We start from the raw sequence: 27,327 nt of genomic DNA, 5'->3' as shown, positions 1-27,327 counted from the left end.
AGCAGCACTTAAAGATTTGTTCTACCTTAGCTGTGTGGCTTGAGAGCTTATGAAATTTGAAACCATGACTCCAAGTAAAATAAATGTAAAATAAATGTTTCAAGAACAGGATAAAAATATATGTGTCTGCACTTCTCCTGCAGGTGCATCCTCTCCAGTGCACTGTTCAGTCAATCAAGTTAACACAGAGTGTCATCAGTATGTACAGCAGGTAAGGACTACAGTATTGATGCACTCACTCAGCCGTGGGGAGTGCTGCACAAAATCACTGAACATGGCAGGAATCATTTATTTCTGTGAAGGGAATCAGTCCTAATCTTGGAAACCTTGCAGCACTTGGCTTCTGTCTGCTTGACTTTGGGTATTAACCTTCAGAACATGAACATGATGGCGTTCTGGCAAATCCAGGAAAAATTGATACAAGAATAAATCTCCCCAAATGGGAGTGCTTTGTATTTCATAAATGAATCAAGCATAGTGATGATAATGTAATAGGAGACATTTAAATGTTTTAAAATACAGCTTATCAAGTTGATCGCTTTACACAGAAAATTACCTGTAATAAAAAAGGGTTCTTAAGCACAGGAGACTGAAGAATCATTAAATTCACAGTTACAGGAATGCTAAGATTCCTCAAAAGGTTAAAAGGCTGACCACAGACAGCCTCAAACCTTTTTATTGCTAGCTTATGTGCAATTTCCACCAATTTGACAATTCTACTTGATTAATGTTTTTCAGCCAATAATTGTCAAAACCTTCTGAAATACTGCTTGACTGCATATCCCCTTGCTGTCAGAAACAATATCATTGTATTTGTAAAAGGGATTAGCTGAATATCCAACTTGTTGATCAAAAGATTTAGCAATCAAATATTTACAGTAGTTATAAAGTAAATATTATTTAAGCTTGAGGCGGCATTTTTCAGATGGGATTTAAAACCACATGTGAAAGGGAATGACCTGGAAAATGTACTACAAATGGTACTGTTGCTTCCAAGATCAGATGAGATCGGGCGTGTTCAGGGTGGTATGGCCGTAGACAAATGGTACTGTTGCTAATGACATTTTTCATTTAAAATTTACAGGGCTTTTATAACATAACCAGACACCGAGGCTGGAAGGAGAGGAGCTAAAGGATAAGTGTCTATTCTCTGTACCATTAGCATGCTGTCAATAATATTTCATGAGAGTATGTATGTGTGATATAAAATGTTTTAAACTTTTAATTTCTTTCATCAAGGTGTGCACAGACTTCTCTCTGCAAATGCAAGAACTCAAAACACTTTAAAGTAATTTACCTATCAACCCAATAATAAAGCAGAATGAGGAAATACAGTGCCATATATTACAATTAAACTAATCTTTAACCACTATTTAAGACTTCAGAAAATATGACATGTATAATGAGTAAGCGTCTGTGTATCATAGATTATATATTTTTACTCTGAAAATTCCAACAGATGTTTTAAAAGTATGTATTAAATTGAGGAGGCACATTTCAGAAAATTTTGGTTAACAAAAGAGATGAAATAATAAAAATAAAAAGATGATCTTATGAAGTTATGCAAAACACGCTTTTTCAAAGCATATGTGGTAAATTAACAAAAATGCTGTCCTGAATTGAGAGAAACTATCAGTAGCTGGAAAATAACCAAATAGTTTAATAAGAAAAAACAGCTATTTTGAATTTTGAAGGTGAAGTTGAAGTAGAAATAAAATAATTAATCTCTTCTGAGCCCATTTGCAATATATATATATATATACATATATATATGTATGTGTGTGTATTCTACTCAGAAATATGAAAAATATTTAAAGTATTTTTAAATATAAAAACCACTAAGTGCCTATATGTGACCAAAACTATATGCTTATGATTGCTTTAAATGCAGTGAAAAAAATACACATATTTGTTTTACCTATGGAAAACAAACATTGGGTCTGACCTGAAATAACATTTGTAAGAATCTGAGTTGAGTCTTCATTTACTATCACACTAATCACAACAGTAAGAAAACAATGTAATTATGAGGAGCCAGTGTGGGGCATCTTGAATGAACATATTAGACCCACTGCTATGACTCCCTTAAGATTCTTCCCAGAAATTACTTCCCAGAAAGTGGGATTTATTTGACTCTGGACACTGCTGGAATCTTCTGAGAAAACAGGAATATAAATAGGGGTGAGGGTAGGAACAATGCTGATTTAACTGAGATGCAGTAAGACTTGCTCCAAACACTAGAAATCTGCCACTTGTGTCCACACGGTCTTCTCCTGCCTTAGTAGCAATTCCTAGTCTCCTGTAGGGTGTGTGCATCCTGCAAGTAACTATGCTAGTTCTTCACCTTTACTGATCATATCTTTCCGTTACTATGTACATACACACCATCCACTTAAGCATAAGCTATGTATCTCCACATAATCCTTTGAAAAATGTACCATGCTTTTTGGATGACACTGGCTAGGATAAGACAATGACAAAAGGCAGAGTTAAAGTGAATGGGATTACTCATGAGCAGAAGCTGAGAAACAAGAACAGAAAGGGGAAACAAGTAGGACTTGGACTAGGTTTGCTGTTGTGCACCAAAGCAAAGGACTTTAGGGAGGGTTGGGATGTGCCTGGGGGTGGGGAAGGGTGGCTGGCATCGTCAGGTCCTGTGCATGATGGTGGAGAGGACCTAAGCTAGGCGTGAGAGTGTTTTGCCAACAACTGTTATTGTGAGATGAGAATTTTTTTAAATTTATTTATTTAATAAAGGAGACATTAACAAAACCATAGGATAGGAGGGGTACAACTCCACACAGTTTCCACCACCTGATCTCCATATCCCACCCCCTCCCCTGAGAGCTTTCCCATTTTCTATCCCTCTGGGAGTATGGACCCAGGGTCACTGTGGGTTGCAAAAGGTGGAAGGTCTGGCTTCTGTAATTGCTTCCCCGCTGAACATGAGTGTTGACTGGTCGATCCATACTCCCAGTGTGCCTCGAGATGAGAAATTTTATCATGTGTCAATACCTATACCTACTATAAAACACTAGTCCATGCCCTCCCCCAATCAGCCCTTTCCCCCCCAGTAAATGGTTTTGAAAAACAATTAAAGCAACAGAAAATGAAGTGGGGATGTATACGTCCAATTGGCTGGGTCAGTAATCTACTAAAGAAAACATCTGGATTTGACACAAGGATTTGTGTTTTCTAACAATGTATCAGGCCAAACAATGATCTTCAGACTTAGGGCATCAGTCTAAGATACCCTCTCAACATTCACCATGTGCACCACCTCTCCTAAGCAATCTGTCTACCGATCAACAGAGATATTAAAATCCCACTATCCCAACAGGAAAAGTTGCTGCTGAGGGCCATCTCAGTAGTTGCATGGTGTAGTGGTGAGGGCCAAGTTCTGGTGTCAATGTCATACATAGCTAGCTGACTGTCCACAACCCTATCATGCAAAACCAGTCCAAATCTCATCCTAAGGAGCTGAGTGGCAATAGGTGAATTATTAAGGAGTTTCTGAGGGTATGTCTAGCACCTCTTTCCATGCAGAATATATTATTGTTATGATCCATTGTCCTCAATACCAAACTGTAGCTAACAGTCCTACAGAACAAGTAGAAAAAAAACCATTTTACATTATATTTCAAATATAATTGAAGTGAAATGCAGCATAAATTGAATTTAACAAAATTTGGATACACCACAGCTTAGAATATATAAGTACAAGTAAAACATTAAGAAAATACAACTAGGAGCAATCATCAGGATGGATGACTTTACATTGTCACAGAGATCTACCCTATACAAGGAAACCATAAAAGGGGGATTTTTGCTGTTATGACATCTGGGCTTTTCCTATCACCCACCGAAGTTTCTAAAACTAGCAGTATCCTACTAATAGAACTATAACATAAACTTATGTTGACACTGTTACAATAAATCTTACTATTTTAGCCCAAATTAATTTTATGAGGATGATAGTGAAATGCTTACATTATTAAAACTTTACTATACTTTGGAATGCTAATGAAATACTTTTTTTATAAATTTAACTCCTATAAATTAAAGCGAAGCAATACAGAAGTTGCATGGTGACTCACCAGATAGAGCTAATAATCAACCATGTACAAACTCTGGGGTTCAAACCTCTGGGGGATACCTGTGTGTGCAGTAAGCGTCATAAGGGTAGAACAGTGCAGTACATGTGTCTTCCTCTCCCACTCTGTCTCCTCTCCTATGTCTCATCTTAAAAAAAAAAAAAAAAAAAAAAAGAGCTGCAAGACTAGATGAACCAGATATGCTGGCACTGTTTTCTAGCGATCACTCTGCTGGCAAAAACCAAAGATAAAAATCAACATAAAAGTCTAAATAAACAAACAGGATGGAGGGCGATAAGAGTGCACATGCCACTATAAGCTAGGACCCAAATTTAAGCCTCGTTTCCCACTTGCAGGAGGGAGCTTCATGAGTAGTGAAGCATTACTGCAGATGTCTCCTTTTCTGTTACTGACCCATCCCTCTTTTCCTCTCTGTCTCTGTCTCTCCTCTCTATCAAGAAAGAGAAAAAGGAAAAAGCAACGATAGCCAGTGACAATGGTTGAGTCTCATAGGTAATGTGCTTCTGCAATAACCCTGATGACAAAATGTGGGGATTGGCAGTGGCATACCCAGTTAAGTGCAAGGACCAGGGTTCAAGGCCTGGTCCACACCAGAAGGGGAAAGCTTCCTGAAAGGTGAAACAATGCTGCAGGTGTCTCCTTTTCTAGCTTTACCTTTGTTTTCAATTTCTCTCTGTCTCTACCCAATAACTAACTAAATATTATGAAATAATTCCACATATGAATGAGATCATCTGGTATCCATCCTTCTCTTTCTGGTTTATCTCACTCAGTATGATACTCTCAACCTCCATCCAAGATATGGCAAAGGAAATGACTTAAAACTTAGTCTTAACTGTTGCATAATATCCCATTGTATTTATATACTATTCTTTATGCTAATAAAGGATAGCAAAGTAACACATAAGGTTGACTCCTACAGTGGCTATAGTGTACTATGCCAAAGCAATGGGCTCCAGGGAAGCAGATAAAAAAGTGAGATAGAGGGATATTGGGGCCCTGGAGCACAATGGAAAAGGACCAACGTTGAGGGAGAGAGTGTCTTACAGAAATCTATCATGGGAAATGAGAAGTTGTACATGACAATAACTGTATTCTAAGCCATTGATTTTAAATGATGATCACAGACAAAATAAACAAGCAAATTACGAATGTAAGTATATTCTACCATTAAGAGATGTAACACTAAAGAATTTATACGTTTAATGACCTTGTGCTCAAACATCATGGGCTTATGAAATTCAGTACTTCTAGATACTACTCAATATAAAAGGCATATATTTTGGAGGGAAGTGAAACATTACCCTTAGGACAATATACTTATAGAACAATATTTCCCCAATAAAACAAATTTAATAGGTACTAGTTTGTGAATGCAGTAGAGCACACACACGACCATGAGAGAGGACCCTGGTTTAGCCCACAGTTCCCACCTGCAGGGGAGGAAAAGCTTAATGAGCAACAGAGCAGTGCTGCAGGTGTCTCTTCTATTTCTTTTCCCCTCTCTTTAACCTCTATAAAAACTGAGATGAAAGGGAGAAAGGGAGAGAGGGAGGGGAAAAAAAGGTAAAAATGTCTACCAGTAACAGTGGAGCCACAATAATAACCAGCTAATTAATTTTCAAATATATCAATAATTATGATACAAGAAAGGGGAAAATGTATAGGATTAAACTTAGAACTAAATTTAATTTTTTAAAATTAATAAATATAAGTACCATACCTGCCTAAGTAAAGAGTATATCAGACATCAACTACAGTTCTAGTTTTAAGTGGATAGAAATGAAGCAAAAGGTGCTGATTAGACATACTTTTCTCTACTGACATGCTGTGATAATCCTTCTCTTCAGAAAATAAAAAACTTTACAAAAATATTTTAATAGAAAGCTTGCTAGATGACTCTAAAATAAAAAAGTGTTATCCTCCTTATCACAGACAAAATGTACTAAACTCTAAATTCAGAGATTCCTGTTTCTACTTGGAATTTGAAAAAAGAAAGGAAGAAAAAAGCGCATAGACATCTATCACAGGGAGATAAGAAACTGTACTCATGTGACAACTGCCTTGTAAATCATTACTACCTCAAAAGAGTGATTTAAAAAGCAAACAAACAAAAAGAAATGTTTGATTTATTTTAACAGAGAAGCAAGGCCAACAATGTAACTTAATATACTGAAGGCAATGATCCCTTCACTGAAAAAAAACTGAAAATACCACAGGCTATAAATGGTAAAATAACGATATATACACATATAACAGACAGCTGGCTACATCAGGCAAAAACTTACACTGTTACTAGTATACAAAATGTCAACAAAAACCTCAATTATGTAATATAACCTTTAAAAATTTACAGTATTGGTTAAACATATAAAGCAAAATGGCAAGAACATAGCTGCTTAGAGATATGAAGAAAGAAAAGGCCTTGTAACATTATGAATACATTCTACCTCTATAGACAAATAATGAAGTCAAATAAACCAGCAGGAATAACATAGAAACATATTTTAAAATAACATATTTTCCATCATAGTGTGATTTATCTTTAATTTTTCATTTGATTTTCATTTGTTTTAGTGTTTTAAGACTTTTACATTTTAATCATTATTTATCAGCATTCTTTAAAATTCAAAATTGGGAGTCAGCTGTAGCACAGCGGGTTAAGCGCAGGTGGCGCAAAGCACAAGGACCGGCATAAGGATCCCGGTTCGAGCCCTGGCTCCCCACCTGCAGGGGAGTCGCTTCACAGGCGGTAAAGCAGGGCTGCAGGTGTCTGTCTTTCTCTCCCCCTCTCTGTCTTCCCCTCCTCTCTCCATTTCTCTCTGTCGTATCCAACAACGATAACAACATAATAACTACAACAATAAAAAAACAACAAGGGCAACAAAGGGAATAAATAAAATAAATATAAAAATTCAAAATTGAATTCCATATATTTTTAGTGTCATTATAACTAAAGTAAGGGAGAAAAGGACAAGGTACAAGGTAATAGTAACCCACTAATCTCTAGAGGCCTCTGAATATGCTGAGTCTGAAAAATAAAAAGCCTACTGAAATAACAGTATATATTATTTATGCAATTACATCCAATGTATGGTGTTAATTAACTTTCTGATGATTAGAAAGGAACCCCAAACACATTATACAATAAAATATTCTCTATCAATCTTCAAGGGTAATTAATAAACACACTGACTGGACCAATCAACAGTATTACAAAGTAAAAGGAACTACCCTCTAAAACCATGTTTTAGGGAGATGTGGGTGTGAAGAAGCCCTTTCTGTGTTGAGAATTAAAGTTTGGCACATTTTGTGAGACTTTGTTTTACATCATCTTCACTATGCTTACATACTTTGTTGTTGGCTTTCACAAGTTTGCTTTTGTTTACTCACCTTCAGTACCTGCCTTAATATATACTGGTACTGAACTCAAGCTGTTGTGTTGAGAAATAATATTTCTATTGAGTATGCCATAGCATAGTTTGTTAGGTTTCAGAAATTCATGAAATGTAAATTTCCACAGAAAATGTCAAGAATTCAAATTCCAGTATGTTGAAAGGCAATACTACTTAAGAAAGTAAGATCTGGACTTCCCAGAAGATGGCAGACTGAGAAGATGCTAGTAGCTTGAGCTCTGACCACATCCTCTAACCACATCCAACGGTAGAATTTTCTGCCTTTAGTAGGCCAATCAATAAGGGGTCCTAGCAGTGACACCAAGGAGGTGACTATAACTTAATTTGGGTTAAAAAATAGAGTAGAAAAAAAGAGAAAAAAAATTTTTCTTTTAAATTATTATCTCCAAAGCATACCTCCTCCCCTTCCCCCCCCATAACCAGTCCCTAGGGACCAGCTCCTAGCAGGCTCCCCTGCTGAGCTTCTTTCTTTACCAGGATTTCTGTCCCACCAGGGAGTATCATTCATTCTAAGTCTAGTCCCTTCTGAAACCTCTGACCCTTTTTTCTTTCTAAGTAGGCACCCCCCCGCATAGCTAATTAAATAATTTTTTTAATTTTTGAAAGAAAAAACTCTTTCCTTCCACCGCTTTTTTATTACTGTTCTTTATCTTACCTTTTTCTTTTTTCTCTTTCTTTTTTTTTCCTTTTCTCATTCTTGTCATCCTTTCTTCCTTAATCCTACAGCTTCCAAAGCCACAGGTCCCATCCCCCACACCACCAAACAGTGTGCTTTCACTGATACACATTTGGGAATCATTTTGGGGAAGAATTCTGACTCAGAGTGGACTCTCACTGTGAGTATCTCTGCTCAACTTTCCTTCCTCCTTTAGCTACCCCTAGAATATCCAGTGGATAGTAGATTTGCATATCTGTCTATTTCAGCTATCCTTGTCTAGTCCTGAGGTTTTTTTGTTTGTTTATTTGTTTGTTTTTCTTTCCTAACAATCAGCTGCCACTGATCACGAGGTTTGAGGTAATCTGGGACAGGGTTTTTTTTGTACCCTGCTCTTTTTTATTATTAATATTATATAAAGGCATATATCTTCCACCCCTTTAGGTTGATCAGAATTAACTCTTAGGGTATCTTTCATTGCTAGGGTAGTGGGCATCTTATCTATTGTGGGAAGAACTTGTCTCGTGACTCCTACCTCCTCTACAGACTCTCCCCAACCTCCTGCTCCTAGCTAATTAAAAAAAATAAAATAAAATACAATTAAATTAAATTAAAAATAAAGTAATAAAAAAAACTTTCCTTTCACTGCTCTTTAATTACAGCTCTTGTTCTTATCTTTTCTCTATTCTCTCTCTTGTTTCTTTTTCTCTCTTTTTTTTATGTTGTCATACACTTCTTCCTTCCTTCTTATTTGTCTTTCTGAATTTAGGAATTATTTTGGGGAAGAAATCTGACTCAGAGGGGGGGTCCCAGAAGATGGCGGACTGAGAAGCTTCTAGTGGCTTCAGCTCTGACCACATCTTCTGGAAATGGTAGGATTTTCTGCCTTTAGTAGGCCAGTCAATAAGGGATGCTAGTGGTAACACCAAGGAGGTGACTATAACTTAATTTGGGTTAAGAAATAGAGTAGAAAAAAAGGGTAAAAAATTTTTTCCGTTTAATTATAAAGCACACCTCCTCCCCCATCCCCCCCTCCATAAGCAGTCCCTGGGGACCAGCTCCTAGCAGGCTCCCCTGCTGAGCTTCTGTCTTTACCAAATTCCTGTCCCACCAGGGAGTATCATTCATTCTAAGTCTATACCCTTCTGAAACCTCTGGCCTTTTTACTTTCTAAGTAGCCAACCCCCCCCCTGACCTCGCATAGCTAATTAAATATTTAAAAATAAATAAAAACTCTTTCTTTTCACCACTCTTTTATGACTGTTCTTTTTCTTATCATTTTCTTTTTTCTCTCTTTCTTTTTTTCTTTTTCTCATTCTTGTCATCCTTTCTTCCTTAATCCTACAGCTTCCAAAGCCACAGGCCCCAGCCCCCACACCACCAAACAGTGTGCTTTTTTGAATTCACTGATACACATTTGGGAATCATTTTGGGGAATAATTCTGACTCCGTGTGGACTCTCACTGCGAGTGTCTCTGCTCAACTTCCCTTCCTCCTTTAGCCACCCCTAGAATATACAGTGGATAGTAGATTTGCATAACTGTCTATTTCAGCTATCCTTGTTTAGTCCTGAGGTGTTTTTTTTTTTTCTCATTCTTAACAATCAGCTGCCTCTGATCACGAGATTTGAGGTAATCTGGGACAGGGTTTCTCTTTTTTTACCCTGCTCTTTTTTATTATTAATATTATATAAAGACATATATCTTCCCCCCCTTTAGGTTGATCAGAATTAACTTTTAGGGTATCTTTCATTGCTAGGGTAGTGGGCATCTTATCTATTGTGGGAGGAACTTGTCTCCTTACTCCTACCTCCTCTACAGGCTCTCCTTACCTCCTCCTCCTATCTAATTAAAAAAAAATTAAATTAAATTAAATTAAAAATAAAGTAATAAAAAAAACCTTTCCTTTCACTGCTCTTTAATTACAGCTCTTTTTCTTATCTTTTCCCTTTTCTCTCACTTGTCTCTTTTTTCTTTTTTTTTTATCTTGTCATACACTTCTTCCTTCCTTCTTCTTTGCCTTTTTGAACTTGTGAATTATTTTGGGGAAGAAATCTGACTCAGAGTGGACTATGAATGTGTGTATCTCTGCTCTAGTACCCTGTCCCCTCTTATTACCCCTAGAATATACAGTGGATAGTAGATTTGCATAACTGTCTATTCTTGCTATCCCTTCTTTCTTTTCTCTTTCTTCTTCACTGGGATTTGGTTACTATTTTTTCACAGACTGGAGAAATTGTTTGGCTAACTGGTAGTGATTAAACTGCTTCAATACTAGCTTCAGTTGCTACTGTAATTCCTGAGGTTGGTGAGTGAAATTGTCATAAAGATATTTATTACAGTGTTGCTTGTACTTAAGACACAACAGCTGAGGAACAACAGAGCATAAAAAAAAGAAACACATAAATCAAAAAAATGGGTAGATCAAAAACAAATAAAACTGCTACTCCAATGAATGAAGACAAGAGCCCAGAAGAAACTACAAATCAGCCAGAAATAAACATAGATAAGAAAAGTATGCAGTAAGGTCGTTCATTTGAGCTTCTTTTTGGTGTTTAATATGTGATTGTATGGCTATAAGTTTCCCTCTCAGTACTGCTTTAGCTGTGTCCCAAATATTTTGATAGGTTGTGTCTTCATTTTCATTTGTTTCCAGGAACATTTGAATTTCCTGCTTGAGTGAGTCTCTGACCCAGTGGTTCTTAAGGAGTATGTTGTTTAGTTTCCAAATTCTGTGACTTTTAATAATTTTCTGTTTGTTGTTAAATGTTAGTTTTACTCCACTGTGGTGTGAGAAGATACTTGGGATGATTTCAATGCTCTTGAATTTATTGATGTTGTCTCTGTGACCTAACATGTGGTCTATCCTTGAGTATGTGTTATGTGGATTTGAAAAGAAGGTGTATTCCAGTTTTTTGAGGTGAAGGACTCTCAAAATGTCCAAGAGGTCTAGTCTGTCAATCTCTCCAATTCTCTTGTATCTTTGTTGGTTCTCTGCTTTGTTGGTATAAGTGTGAGAGTGGGGTATTGAAGTCTCTCACTATTCTTGTATTACTATTGATGTATTTTTGAAATTCTTTCAGTACGTGCTTGACATATTTGGATAGTCCCTCATTGGTTGCATAGATGTTAATGATTGTTAAGTCTTCTTGGCTGATTGATCCTCTAATCATTATGTAATGTCCTTACCTATCTTTTATTACTTTATTTAATTTAAAATCTATCGTGTCTGAGATGAGAATGGCTGTACCTGCCCTTTTTTGTGGTCCGTTAGCCTGTATGATAGTTTTCCATACTTTCACTTTAAGTCTGTGTTTATCTTGTTGTGACAAATGGGATTCTTGCAAGCAGCATATGGTTGGATAATGTTTTCTTATTCATCACCCAACTCTGTGCCTTTTTATGGGTGAGTTTAAGCCATTGACATTTATTGATATTATGGATTTAATGTATTGTAGTGCCATTGTTCAAAAAAAATTTTTTTTTGTTTGCTCTGATATATTGCCAGTATTATAGTGATGTTCTTGTTTATAAGAGGGCTTTTAGAACCTCTTTCAGGGCCGGTTTCGTGATGGCAGCCTCCTTTAACTGTTGTTTGTCTAAGAAGGTTTTGATCCCTCCATCTAGTTTGAATGAAAGTCTAGCAGGATATATTATCCTTGGTTGAAACCCTTTTTCATTCAGGGCTTAATAGATATCTTGCCATTCTCTTCTGGCTTTTAGAGTTTGAGTGGAGAAGTCGGCAGATAATCTTAGGGGTTTTCCCTTGTATGTGACTTTTTGTTTCTCTCTTGCAGCCTTTAGGATCCTTTCTTTATCCTTACTTCTCATTGTGACTATGATGTGTCTTGGTGTCTTCAGGGCTGGGTTGATTCTGTTTGGTACTCTGTGGGCCTCTTGAATCTTGATGTCCTTTCTGTTATTCAGGTCTGGGAAGTGTTCTTCTATTATTTCCTCTAGAATGTTTGCTTCCCCTTCCTCTCTTTCTTCCTCTGGCAGGCCAATTATACGAATGTTACTTCTTTTGAGATCATCCCATATGTCTCTGTTGTTGTTTTCAGTGTCTCTCAATCTCTTTTTAAGCTCTTTCACCTCTTTCTTAGTTTTCTCTAACTCATCCTCTGTCTGACTAATTCTGTTTTCTGCTTCTGTTAGTCTGCTTTCCCTTGCCTCAGCTTCTTTCTTCATTACAGCTATTTCAGCTTTCATTTCTCTAATTGCCTCAAGATAATCAGTATTTTCCTTGGGGGTCTCAACTGTTGTTTCCCTAATACTGCCATTCCTTTCCTCCAATGTTGTTTTCATTTCTGTGATTAATAAGTTTATTATTGCTTGCATACTTTTCTTATCTATGGTTACTTCTGGCTGATTTGTAGTTTCTTCTGGGCTCTTGTCTTCATTCATTGGAGTAGCAGTTTTATTTGTTTTTGATCTACCCATTTTTTTGATTTATGTGTTTCTTTTTTTATGCTCTGTTGTTCCTCAGTTCTTATATCTTGAGCACAAGCAACACTGTACTAAATATCTTTATGACAATTTCACTCACCAACCTCAGGAATTACAGTAGCAACTGAAGCTAGTATTGAAGCAGTTTAATCGTTACCAGTAAGCCAAACAATTTCTCCAGTCCGTGAAAAAATAGTAACCAAATCCAAGTGAAGAAGAAAGAGAAAAGAAAGAAGGGATAACAAGAATAGACAGTTATGCAAATCTACTATCCACTGTATATTCTAGGGGTAACAAGAGGGGACAGGGGACTAGAGCAGAGATACACACATAGAGTGTCCACTCTGAGTCAGATTTCTTCCCCAAAATAATTCACAAATTCAGAAAGGCAAAGAAGAAGGAAGGAAGGAGTGTATGACAAGATAAAAAAAGAAAGAAAAAGAAAAAAGAGACAAGTGAGATAAGAAAAAAAGCTGTAATTAAAGAGCAGTGAAAAGAAAAAAAACCCTCAGAACTAGACAAGGATGGCTGAAATAGACAGTTATGCAAATCTACTATCCACTGTATATTCTAGGAGTGGCTAAAGGAGGAAGGGAAGTTGAGCAGAGACACTCGCAGTGAGAGTCCACACTGAATCAGAATTATTCCCCAAAATGATTCCCAAATGTGTATCAGTGAATTCAAAAAAGCACACTGTTTGGTGGTGTGGGGGCTGGGGCCTGTGGCTTTGGAAGCTGTAGGATTAAGGAAGAAAGGATGATAAGAATGATAAAAAGAAAGAGAGAAAAAAGAAAACGATAAGAAAAAGAACAGTCATAAAAGAGTGGTGAAAGGAAAGATTTTTTTAAATTTATTTTTAATTATTTAATTAGCTATGCGGGGTGAGGTGGGGGGGTTGGCTACTTAGAAAGAAAAAAAGGCCAGAGGTTTCAGAAGGGTATAGACTTAGAATGAATGATACTCCCTGGTGGGACAGGAATTTGGTAAAGAAAGAAGTTCCTAGCAGGGGAACCTGCTAGGAGTTGTTCTCCAGGGACTGGTTATGGGGGGGGGGAAGGGTGAGGAGGTATGCATTGGAGATAATAATTTAAAATAAAAAAGTTTTTTCTCTTTTTTTCTACTCTATTTTTTAACCCAAATTACGTTATAGTCACCTACTATAACAGCTAGGCCCCCTTATTGATTGGCCTACTACATTACATTACATATAAAAGAACAAGAAAAAGCTCAAATGAACGACCTTACTGCACACCTCAAGGACTTAGAGGAAGAGGAACAAAGGAACCCAAAAGCAACCAGAAGGACAGAAATCACTAAAGTTAGAGCAGAAATAAACAACATCGAAAATAAAAAAAACCATACAAAAGATCAATGAAGCCAAATGTTGGTTCTTTGAAAGATTAAACAAAATTGACAAACCCCTAGCCAGACTCACCAAACAAAAAGGAGAGAAGACTCAAATTAATAGAATTGTAAACGATGGAGGAGATATCACAACTGACACCACAGAAATCCAGAGAATCCTGCAAAACTTCTATAAAGAACTATATGCCATCAGGCTAGAGAATCTGGAAGAAATGGAACAATTCCTAGAAGCATATGCCCTTCCAAAACTGAACCAAGAAGAACTACAAAATCTAAATGCACCAATCACAGACAAAGAAATTAAAACCGTTATTAAGAACCTCCCCAACAACAAAAGTCCTGGACCAGATGGCTTCACAAATGAATTCTACAAAACTTTCAGGAAACAGTACCCATACTTCTTAAGCTTTTCCATAAGATTGAAGAAACAGCAATACTCCAATCCACCTTCTATGAAGCCAACATCACCCTGATACCAAAAGCTGATATGGACAGAACAAAAAAGGAAAACTACAGACCAATATCTCTGATGAAAATAGATGCCAAAATATTAAACAAGATCTTGGCCAACCAGATACAGCAACATATCAAAAAGATTGTTCATCACAACCAAGTGGGATTCATCCCAGGAATGCAAGGCTGGCTCAACATCCGTAAGTCAATCAGTGTCATTCACCACATCAATAAAAGCAAAGCCAAAAACCACATGATTATCTCAATAGATGCAAAGAAAGCCTTTGACAAAATCCACCAAAAAAGCAAATGACCCCATTCAAAAATGGGCAGAGGATATGAACAAAACATTCACCTCAGAGGAGATCCAAAAGGCTAACAAACATATGAAAAACTGCTCTAGGTTGTCAGAGAAATGCAAATTAAGACAACACTAAGATACCACCTCACTCCTGTAAGAATGGCATACATCAAAAAGGACATCAGCAACAAATGCTGGAGAGGTTGTGGGGACAGAGGAACTCTTTTACATTGCTGGTGGGAATGTAAATTGGTACAGGCTCTGTGGAGAGCAGTCTGGAAAACTCTCAGAAGGCTAGATATGGACCTTCCATATGATCCAGTAATTCCTCTCCTGGGGTTATACCCCAAGGACTCCATAACACCCAACCAAAAAGAGGTGTGTACTCCTATGTTCATAGCAGCACAATTCATAATAGCTAAAACCTGGAAGCAACCCAGATGTCCAACAACAGATGAGTGGCTGAGAAAGCTGTGGTATATACACACAATGGAATACTATGAAGCTATCAAGAACAATGAACCCCACCTTCTCTGACCCATCTGGACAGAGCTAGAAGGAATTATGTTAAGTGAACTAAGTCAGAAAGATAAAGATGAGTATGGGATGATCCCACTCATCAACAGAAGTTGAGTAAGAAGATCTGAAAGGGAAACTAAAAGCAGGGCCTGACCAAATTGTCAGTAGGGCACAAAAGTAAAAACCCTGTGGTGAGGGGCAGCTTCCTGGGCCAGTGGGGGGTGGGAGTGGTGGGAGGGATGGGTCACAGTCTTTTGGTGGTGGGAATGTTGTTTATGTACACTCCTAGAAAAATGTAGACATATAAATCAGTAGTTGATTAATATGAGAGGGGGAAAATCAATTGTACGTCTCAAAGTTTTTCAAAACACAAACTGAATCTTTTTAATATATAGGCTGTGTATTTGATATGCGGACTCTCTCAAAAGCCTAGACCAAGTAGATTAGAAGCATCCAATAGCACAGCTAAATACAAGATACTGGGTACTGTACAGCAAACCCTAACAAAAGGACTTTTCAAAGTTAACCCAATTACCAAATAATGTGATGATAACATTAACTATCGATTGTCTTTTTGAACCCTAAGACAGCAGGAACCTCACATCTCCACTATAGAGCCCCTACTTCCCCCAGTCCTGGAACCCTTGGATAGGGCCCACTTTCCTGTATGCGTCTCCCAATCCATACCAAATAATATTGCATCCGCCGATCACAACCTAACCAACGCAATGATTTCCAGAGGGCTAGAGAATGGGAAAGCTATCATGGTAGGGGGTGGGTTAAGGAGATTGGGTGGTGGGAATTGTGTGGAGTTGTACCCCTCCTACCTTATGGTTTTGTTCGTTAATCCTTTCTTAAATAAAAAATTTAAAAAATAATAATAATAATATTGCATCAGCTGATCACAACCAAATCAATGCAACGGTGGCCACCTCAACATGCTTCACCTCAGACTGTGTCCAGAGACTTCACGAGTGGAATGACAACCCTTCAGATTCATTACTTGGGTGAGACCTTTCCTTTCATAGTATACTCTAATTTCATCTCAGGTTGTTCACCTTCTAACAAAGTCCCATAACCTAGATATACACCAGTTTCTGTAAGAGAGAGCTTATGTTCACACGTATCCATAAACTACTGCAAAATATATACCTGAAAGCAGAAGTACACTAGAGTTTGCAGTGAGTACCTCCCTAACACTTCCTCTCCACTATTCCAAGCTTGGGATCCATAATTGCTCAACAATTTGTTTGGCTTGTATATTAACTCTCTTTTCAGCCACCAGGTTCCAGGTGTCATCAGGATGCCGGCCGGGCTTCCCTGGACTGAATACCCCACTAATGTGTCCTGGAGCTCAGCTTCCCCAGAGAGCCACCTTACTAGGGAAAGATAGAGGCAGACTGGGAGTATGGACCGACCACTCAACGCCCATGTTCAGCGTGGAAGCAATTACAGAAGCCAGACCTTCTACCTTCTGCAACCCTCAATGACCCTGGGTCCATGCTCCCAGAGGGATAGAGAGTAGGAAAGCTATTAGGGAAGGGGGTGGGATATGTTGATTGGGTGGTGGGAATTGTGTGGAGTTGTACCCCTTCTACCCTATGGTTTTGTTAATTTATCCTTTCTTTAAAAAAAAAAAGTAAGATCCACCTGAAAAAGATGGATTCTGAAATTGAAGCGTGGAAAGTTTCTACTCATGACCACAGAATGTGAGCTCAGATCTACAGGGATGCAGAGGTCACATAGGCTCCTAAGCTGAATATGGGCTCCAGATCAGATCAAATCTATGGGGTCTACAGTCAACAATATTTTATTTATACACCTTTCCCATATTTGGGAGCTACTCTCTTCCCTGATCTAGCCTTCTGGTCCTTTATCCAGCCATAACATCATCTCCCCAGACAATAACTTGGGTCTACCTGCATATAAGAAGTCAGGATCAGGCAAAAAACATAAAAAAAAAAAAACACCAGTAAAGTCATGGGCCCTTTGGAATGTAACTAAAATATGCCCACTAACTATCTACAAAACGGAGCCCCCCAAATCTTCATCTGCACTATTCCAGTCTTTCGGTTCATGATTAGTCAACAATTTGTTTGACTTTATATGTTAACTCTCTTTTCAGCCACCAGGTTCCAGAGGCTATCATGATGCCAAAAGGAATTTCCTGGGCAGAGGACCCCACCAATGTGTCCTGGAGCCCTGCTTCCCCAGAGACCTGCCCCACCAGGGAAAGAGAGAGGCAGGTTGAGAGTATGAATCGACCTGTCAACGCCCATGTTCAGCGGGGAAGAATTACAGAAGCCAGACCTTCCACCTTCTGCATCTCATAATGTCCTTTAGTCCATGCTCCCAGAGGGATAAAGAATAGGAAAGCTATCAGGGGAGGGGATGAGATACGGAGTTCTGGTGGTGGGAATTGTGTGGAGTTTTACCCCTCTTATCCTATGGTTTTTATCAGTGTTTCCTTTTTATAAATAAAAATTATTTTTAAAAAAGTAAGATCAAGAAGTATGATTCTGAGCTCAATTATCTTCTCTAAGACTTAGTTGCTTGGGTTATGTTGGGTTGACTACTGAACTTTCCTAGGTCTTAATTTTTCTTGTTGAAAAAGTTGCAATACTCAGATATTAATATCCAAATCCATGGACACCTAATTTTTTAAAGGGAGCCCAAAACAACATATATACAAAGGTGAACCCATTCAATAAATGGTGTTGGATAAATTTGGTTGACAAATAAGAAAAATGAGACTTGACCACCACATATTAATATATATATATAAGTAAATTCGGTGTGGATATGGAGTAACAGTCTGACAAGGCCTTGGACACTGTATAGGCTCCAGTGCTAAATATGAATAGATATGTGCCCCATATTAGGGCAATGTGGTAAACAGTTGCATTTATGCATTTCCTTCACATTTGAGAAGCTAGTCTCTGCCCTAATCTGGCTTCCTAGTTATATTCTCAACCTTAATACCATCTTCCCAAATAATATTTCTAGCCCCCCACCCCATGTTAGCTATCAAGTTAAAGCAAAGATTACTAACATACAGTTTCCTAGGAATATACCTAAAATAGACTCCCCAGCTTCCTTCCACCCTAAAGTCCCTACTTTCATCTGCTCTATTCCTACTTTATGGTTCCTGTTTATTAAACATTTCATCTTGCTTTGCATCTTACTGTATTTCAGCCACCAAGTTCCAGATTCCATCCTGACTCCCCTGGACAAATGATCTCACCAACACATCTGCGAACCTCACCTCTCCAGAGCTCTGCCCCACTAAGGAAAGACAGAAACAGGCTGGAAGTATGGATCAACCTGCCAATCCACTTGTCCAGTGGAAAAGCAGTTAGGAGTTAGAATTCTCAACATCTATTACCCCCCCCCCCAAAAAAAAAGCCAGAAGATGATAAGGGGAGTAAACCAAGGGCTCTATACTTCGCTCCACTAGGACCCGAAGTGTTTGCCACCAGGAATCCTGTTTAATATCATCAATGTAAGAGAAGTGAATCTGGAGAACAGCAGAGGAAGACCGGCACTGTTTCTCTTATCTGAGAGAGAAGAGGAGCAGAATGAAAGACACCTGGAAGTAGTAACAGGTGTAGGGGTGACTTAGAAAGGAAGTGAAGGCAGGACCATTGAAAAAAATAGGAAAAACTATATATACACACATACATATTTAGTTAGAGAATCAGCCCATATTGGTGACCGTGGGAGAACTACTATAGTTTCCAATGGAGGATATGGGACCCAGATCTCAGGCAGTGTGAAACATAGGGAGTTATACCCTTATTATTAAACAAATATTAAGTCATTAATAATTCTTTCAAATAAAACCAAACTGAACCAAAGACAGGAAATAGTCAAATACATGGAGGAAATCATATGCATAACTCGTTTCCAAGTGCCTTTTAGAATATCTTCGCAGATTCAAATTCAATTGCAAGGAAAACAAAAGTAAAGATAAGGCAGTGGGGACTACTTGAACCACTGGGACTACTTGAACTGGGTTTGGAATATAGCACTAAAGTAAATGACCAGGTGGGGGGAGCATTCAGGTCTGGGTGCATGCTGGTGGAAGTGGTTCTAAGCAGGAGTTAGAGTTTTGCAGAAAACTGAGAAATTCTACACGTTACAACTGTATTTACTGTTTACTTTAAACCACTAATGCCCCCATAAAATTTTAAGTAAAAAATGCTCAAAATAATAATAATAATAAATCAGAGATACACAATAATAATGATAATTAAATAAATGATAATCAGAGAAATGCAAATTTAAAAAATGACACCAGTTTACAGTTTTGAGAATTTCACACATTAGAAAGGGCTGAAATACTAACTGTTGGGAGAGGCTGTGGAGAAAAAGAGACTCTTCTTCATTGCTGATGGGACTGTAAACTGGTCTAACCCCTATGAAAAATAGCCTGGTGTTTCATCACAACACTAGAAATGAACCTACTTTGTAACCCAGCAATCCCTCTCCAGGGAAAATAAAAACACCAGTCTGCAAAGACCTAGGCACACCTATGTTCATAACAGTACAACTTGTAATAGCCCCAAATTGGAAGCAACCATATGTCCAATGACAGATGAAAGGCTAAGAAAGTTGTGGTACAATATGTAACTGTTAAAAATGACAAGGTCATCTATCTCCTTTGCAATATATTAGTCAGAACTTGAAGGCAATCTGCTGAGTAAGACAAGAAAAGAGAAACAACGATGCCGAATGATCATACTTATAGGTGGAACTTATGAATCAAGACAGTAGGGGGGGAGACGGTGGCTCATCTGGTTATCTGGTTGAACACATATGTTACAAATGTGCAAGGACCCAGGTTCAAGCCCCCAGTCCCCAACCTGCAGGGAGAAGCTTCACAAGTGGTAAAGCAGGGCTGTAGATGTTTCTCTGCCTCTCTCCTTCTCTATTTCTCCCTTCCTCTCAGTTTCTGGCTGTATCTATCGAAAAATAAATATAATTTAAATAAACAAACAAATGAAAAACGACTAAGAGCAGTAAGGGAAAATATAAGGTGAATTTCAGACTCGGTGTGGTGTGTACCAAAATGAAGGTCCAGGAAAGGTGGGAAGGGATAGGATGCAAGGATATTGGGGTCTTGCTGCATCTCCTGACACCTGTCAAGCGGAGATGAGAGGTTGTGCCTGTGTTAAAGACTATACTTTTTGCCCTCCACCAAAGAGAGAGAGAGAAAAAAGGAAAGTGAGTATACTGATACATACTTTAAGACATTTTTGAGAATTAAATGAAGACATGTAAAATAACAGTGTGTGGTCTAGATTTCAGAAAAGCAAATGCTACGAATGTCATTACTAATAGAGTCACTCAATGGGCCTTGCATATATGAAACTATGATTTATCACATATAAACATAAAACATTCATGAACACAAAACACATACAGATAGAGACATAGGGATATGTATATAGTATATTTAAAAATTCAGCATGGTATGTATAGCCTTTCAAACTACCCAAAAGAAGGCTGTAGATTTGCTGAGGCTGCTATAATTTAAAATGCTGCATGTTCAGTCACTTTTTGAAATGCTGTCTTAAGAAATTCAGCAATTACTAGGAATCTAGGCAAAATTCTGCAAGAACAGCTTTTTCTTCTAAAGGTATTTCCAATATGAATTTGATTAATCAAACATTAGCATATCTGCTACATATCATGCTGTGTTTCTCTTGTAACTAATTTGTTAAGAGGTTATACAATAGGAAATTTTAAGAAATAAGTTACTCATTTGAGACATTAAGAAGCTTACAGTGCATATTTCTTAACAAGGCTTAGAATCTAAGCAGGTGAAATGGCGCTTGTCCTGAATACGTTCTTTAAAAGATAACTTAAACAATCTCTAATTCAAAGTTGTATGACATTTTAATAATTGTAAAAATATTCAAACATCATGAAATCAAACTGTAGGAAGTAAAAAAAATGATGAGACATGAAGATACAAAGTTGTGAATCTTTCAGTTCATACACAGAATGATTTCAGGGTGTTCACATTTTCTAAACCTTGATGAGTCCCAGTTCTGATCACATCTTTGCTTCCTAAACACTGTAACTGCCAGTACCGCTTTGGCACCTTTTCTTCTGTTTTGGTAAGTATTTTATTATGTGCATCCTATTTGCTGCCTTAATAAGCCTCTCCTCATTTTCCATACTATTATTCATCCTTTATTTTATTAATTAAAATAGATATCATCAGTGAATCTAGTTGTGCTCTGGGCATTAAAAATATTTCACATATAAAAGTAAGCTCATCAAAGTTTATCTCATCAATATAGGGTAAAATACTATTTGCCATCTTAAATATAATGACAATAAATGGAAGTACAAAAATCACAATTATTACATAAGAGAAAAATAATAACATTAAATTCAGTACACAAATGTTTTCTTTCTAGTGTTCTTTGTTTAAAGTACAGAAATAGGTGGAGACAATCCAAGTCTAAGAGATTGGTATGAATATTAGTGAGCTTGATAAATTAGTGGGTCTGTTAGAACAAGTCTAATTTTACTTTTGAAGTGTTGTTTCTCTTCCTTTGTTGCAATTATATGACTAGAATGATATCTCTCCCACCAGACTTCATAAAGGTCAGCAAGACTTGGTAGAGGAAGGAGGCTGTCATATAATGATCAAAATTAAAAAAAAAAAAACACGACATTCATTCTACTACATACTTCCAATGTGTCACCTCACTTCTCAAGTCATTTCTATGTAAGAGGTACTATTATTTTCCACATTTTCTAGAAAAATATACTGAGATTCAGAGAACTAAAGCCGCTTGCGGCTTGCCCACAGTAACAAAACGAGCGAAAAGACTCAAACAATGTGGATCAGAGAGACGAGCCCAATCTTATAACTATGACCACCATCACGTCTGAACAAGGACACAAAATCAAGATTCTATATTGACTTTAGGGATGATAATGTTATCAGCTATTCAAAGTCAAACACTCATGGATGAATATTCTTTACAGAAGACAAAATTATTTCTTCATAATGGACTTCAGCAGTGAGCAAAGCTATCAATTTTATATATCAACCATTAGATAAACATGAGATCATAACTAGAGGCATCGTTTTCAAACTATGCAGTGCATTTATCACTCCATTACTTTTAATACAAATCACTCAAAAACACCTTCACTCAAGTTTCTATATGTCTCCAGGCACATCTTCCCTTTTCTATTTTACATCAAAGTTCTTAGCAAAAATTGATTTCTCAGCATAGGTTAAAATTAGTGTATTGACAATTAGGGAAGAATTTAAATTGCTTTCAGATTGCTAGAATTTTATTTATTTAATTTTGTTCACAGAACACTCATTACTACTACCAAGACAGATTCAAAGCACAGAGAAGAAATGTGAAGCTATCTTACCTGTTTAAGAGCCTTTTTGGTGTGCTGCTGGAAGGAAGACACTAACTTGCTTTGCACTGCTGTGTTACTAAGGCTTGGATCTCTAGTAGAAGATGCTTCATCAGTTACCTGCTTAGCACAAACTAGAAAGGGGGGGGGAATAAAGATATTACTAATTTGAATTCCTTTTTATATCCACTGTAATTAATTCACTTAGGGCTTTTCCCCAATTGAAAACAGATAGCTAAAATCAAGAAAAATCACACATTAAAGAGAACATTATCTAGATTCAAGGGAGGGGATCACTGAATAATGGCTTGGCTACAGTTACACAGAACCTAATTTTCTGTTTCCTTAGCCATGTAATTTATAAGTTGTAGGTTACTGTAGGGACATAAAAAATTAGCACAATATCTTCTTCAAGAGTTGGAAGGCAGTATGTACTGTCGGAGTCTGAGTATGTAGATTGAGAAATATTTAGCATTCTCAAGAAATGCAGATTAATTCAATCATTTCAAATATGCCAACCTCAGAAGTATTATGGTTGTTCTAAATCACATTTTCTCTACAGACTCTATGGCTTACTGGAATATGTGTGTCCTCTTATATAAGCCATGTCCCAGGGTATGGAGAAATGAAAATGAAACTTGAGATGCTAGGTGTCCATTTGAAATCAGTGTTTTCAAGAAATTTGTGCCTTTTACAGAATAGAATTAAAGTAAACCAAGCCTTTGTCCTTAACCAAAGCCATGATTTTTCTTTACTTTTTAAGACTTTTTTTTTTGAGAGAGAGAGACAGAGAGACAGAGAGACAGAGAGACAGAGAGAAACACCAGAGCATTGTTCAGCTCTGGCTTATGATGGAGTGGGGGATTGAACCTAGGACTTTGGAGCTTCAGGCATGAGAGTCTGTTTGCATAACCATTATGCTATCTCCCCCACCTTTTTAAAGATATTTTAAAATAAGATTTTTAAAGTTTTTTTTTTATAACGTTATTTATTTAACTTGATAGGACTGGGAGAAACTGAGAGGGAAAGGGGATGGAGAAGGAGAGACAGAGAGAAACCTGCAGTACTGATTTACCACTCTAGAAGCATCTCCTCTGTAGGTGAGGAGCATGGGCTTGAACCTGGGTCCTTGTACATGATAACACATGATTTTTCAATAGTGTATTTGGTAGAAAAATTTTTTCAAGGTAGATATTGTGTGTGTGTGTGTATGTGTGTGTCTGTGTGTGTGTGTGTGTGAGAGAGAGAGAGAGAGATGTGTGAGAGTGCAAGACCAGAGCAACATTTATAAGATTTGTTTTATTTATGATTTAAAAAATTACAAAATAGCAGAGGTATAATTACACACCTTTCCCACCACCTGGGTTCTCTGTTCCCATTCCCTTCATTGGAAACTTCAGGCGGTTGCCCAAGGTGACAGATGTGGTCTGACAACTATTTCTATAATGATCTGTCTACCTATCCCTATAGTTTTTTTTTAAGCCTTATTTTCTGTGGTCCTGTCTTTTCTTCCTTTTTTATGTCACATCTATACCTATTACTACTTCTGACTGTCTTTCCTTTTTCCCCCTTTTCTTTCAGGGTCCTGATGTTCCAGTCATCTTTCCTAACATTTCTCCCCCTTTGGACATATGGACCAAAATTCTTTTTGGGATGTATAAGCTAGAAGTTCTGGTTTTTATAATTACTTCTCTACTGGACAATAACATTGGCAAGTTGATCCATACCCCCAGCTTATGTCTATCTTTTCCTAGTTGGAAATAATTTCATTTTAATCATTTAATGTTTTGTGGGGTCTCTGTCCCCACGATAGAACTCAGGTTATCACACGCACATGATGTGTACATTCAGTACAGTATACTGAACCACTTCCACATACCATGACCTATTTGCAAAGAAACAACATCTTGTTGACATGATAAACAGTAAGATCCAGGGTTATTTCACATACCACAAAAAGAACAAAAATCATGTTGGAGCCTAAATTCTTCTTTTAGTCTTCCTCAAACTTCCCACATTAGTGACAAGGTTTAATACTGGATTGACTTTGGTGAGTGCAGATGCAGACCTTTTGTTCCATCCATGCAGGGCATATGTGCACATGTGTTATATGTGTGTGTGTGTGTGTGTGTGTGTGTATTCTATACTGGCTAAGTCTTGCCTATATGTACTATGTATTACACATTGTATACCTATGGAGTGAATGTGTGCTTACGTGTATAAATGTGCTGTATATGTGTTACACAGGTGGTCCTTTTCTATGCATATTAGGAGAGAAGCATTCATCTGGAAAGTCAAATCAAAGAAGCATATTGATTATGGCAGAATAGAGGCATATGTCAGAGGCAGGAGGCAAGAGGAAGTTGAATATAAGAAAATAACTTTACAACATATTGTAAAAGCTCAAAATATGATTGTTAGGGCACTGGGGTTACTAATTCAAGAATGCGAACTCAAGAGAATTCTAACCTGAGCTTCAAAGAAAAAAGGATTAACAACTATTCTATTAAAATATGGAAGCATATGCACACGCATTTTGCTGAAAATACTCAAACTACTTTAGATAGACTGAAGCATGCAATGCCCAGAAATAAAGATGAGGTCTATGACAGAATGTTAGAAGAAAAAAAGAAAAGTTGATCAAATTTATTTTAATACACAGGTAATTAGAAGCCAATTTAAACAATGTGAAAGATAAAAGTGCCGATAGTTATGTTGGGTACTATCTGTATGTAGTTTCATTTCATTCCTGCAGTTTCTTTGTAAGAAAGAAAGGTAATATCTCCATAGTGGAGAAAGAAAACTGGTGCTCAGGTTGCACAGGCAATGAAAGAGAAGAAGTAGGATTCTAGGCTAGGCCCCTAATTTCCATTTAAAATATTTGGCCTCTAAGAACTGATGCTGAAAATTCAGTGACTTCGGTAGTTTAACTTATTTAAATCATACAGAAGGTACTGAAATTGGATGTTAATAAATTCTAAGAGCACAAATCATTTTGTTCCGGATTACAAAGAGGACTGTGGGTGAGAGTGATTGGTCAAAAAAATATAGTGGTTAAAGTACCAGAAACATTTACCCAGGAGTATAGCAAAAATGGCCTTTAATTAATGATTAGGTGACTTTTATCTATTGGATATTTTACGGCATTTTCCTTAAAACAATATTATTGTTCTAGTTCAGTGGCACTTTATTGGACAATTAAACTTATGTAAACTTTAACTTCCAGTTTTTTTTTATTCCTTCAATTTACTAAAGTAATTTGCTAACACTTTCCTAAGACTTACTTACAAATATTATAAATGGCAGTCAGTTTTCATTCTAATGATATGTTTTTTTTATATACTGACTTCCAGATAGTCTGTCAATGTTTTATCTTCTCTATCTAGTATGGCAAACTGGGGAGATGAAAAGGTATCAGACAGGCTTAAGTGGATGAAATTTAAGACCAATCAGAAGTAAAGTGTACACTAGCAAATATATGTTACTACTTTCACATTGCTAGAGTATCATCTTGAAGTCTTACTAATTAGATAAAAAGGAGACTATAGATTATAGCAACCTATGAAAATACAAGGATGCTTCTGCTTACTAGTCATCTAAAGAAAAATTTCCAATTTGCTTAGAGAATGTTATTATCCAAAGCCTTCTGAAGGTAACCTTTAATGTAACAGTATTTATAAAGTCCCAAATGTTAAATGATGTATACGTAACTAAAGTCCTTACTTCCCTTCTACTCTCTGACTGCTATAATGAACAAAATACAGCTGTTTAGATGGCTGAAGACGCCAGGCATCTAGCTCACAATGTGCTCTTACTGTTCTCTAACCTAGAAAATCTGGAACTTTGTCCTATTTCTCTGAGTTTAACCATCTTCCCCTAATTTTCTGTGATAAAATAATTAGCAAAAATTAAGAGGGCCAGGTGATGGTGCACCCAGTTCAGTGCACACAGCTCTATGCTCAAGGGCCAGCGCAAAGACCCTGGTTGAAGGCCCCCCACCCCCACCACCTGCAGCGGGGACGCTTCACAAGTGTTAAAGAAGGTCTGCACTTGTCTTTCTCCCTCTCAGTCTCCCTCCACTATCAATTTCTTTCTGTCCTATCAAACAAAACGGTGGGGGGATGGCCACCAGAAGCTGTGGATTCCTAGCACTAGCACTGAGTCCCAGCAATAACTCTGGAGGCAAAATAAATAAATAAATAATAATAAATGACAACTATAATGGGGTTAAATCCATAAGTCATTATATTTTAAGTGTATACTTTTTTATTAATGAGAGAAACCCAGAGCATGATTTTGGCATGGTAACAGGGCATGCACTCAACCTACACATGTAAGTCTTGCATTTTACTGATTTACTACCTCCCAGTAAATTGAAATTGGTTTCTATTTATTTTATTACCTTATTTATTTTTATTGTTTATTTTTTTAACCAGAGCACTGGTCATTTCTGACATATAGTGGTTCCAGAGATAGGAACTGGGGCCTTGGAACCTCAAGGATAAAAGTCTTATGGATGGAAACTGAGGTGGGTGGGGGGAGAATACAGGTCCTGGAAAAGGATGACAGAGGACCGGGTGGGGGTTGTATTGTTATGTGGAAAACTGAGAAATGTTATGCATGTACAAACTATTGTATTTACTGGTGACTATAAAGCATT

General features: G+C 37.2%; 1 protein-coding gene across 1 annotated transcript in view; it reads right to left on the bottom strand.

Moving 5' to 3' along the window:
• ASXL3 (ASXL transcriptional regulator 3) overlaps positions 1-27,327 on the bottom strand; it is a 229,028-nt gene that overhangs the window by 108,544 nt on the left and 93,157 nt on the right. The window contains 1 exon segment of the mRNA XM_060173676.1: positions 22,680-22,801. Coding sequence (XP_060029659.1) covers positions 22,680-22,801 — 122 coding nt within the window.

This window comes from Erinaceus europaeus, chromosome 15 (assembly GCF_950295315.1).
Source record: "Erinaceus europaeus chromosome 15, mEriEur2.1, whole genome shotgun sequence".
Lineage (NCBI taxonomy): Eukaryota > Metazoa > Chordata > Mammalia > Eulipotyphla > Erinaceidae > Erinaceus > Erinaceus europaeus.
The sequence above is the reverse complement of the archived record's forward strand: the minus strand, read 5'-3'. Positions and strand labels throughout refer to the sequence as shown.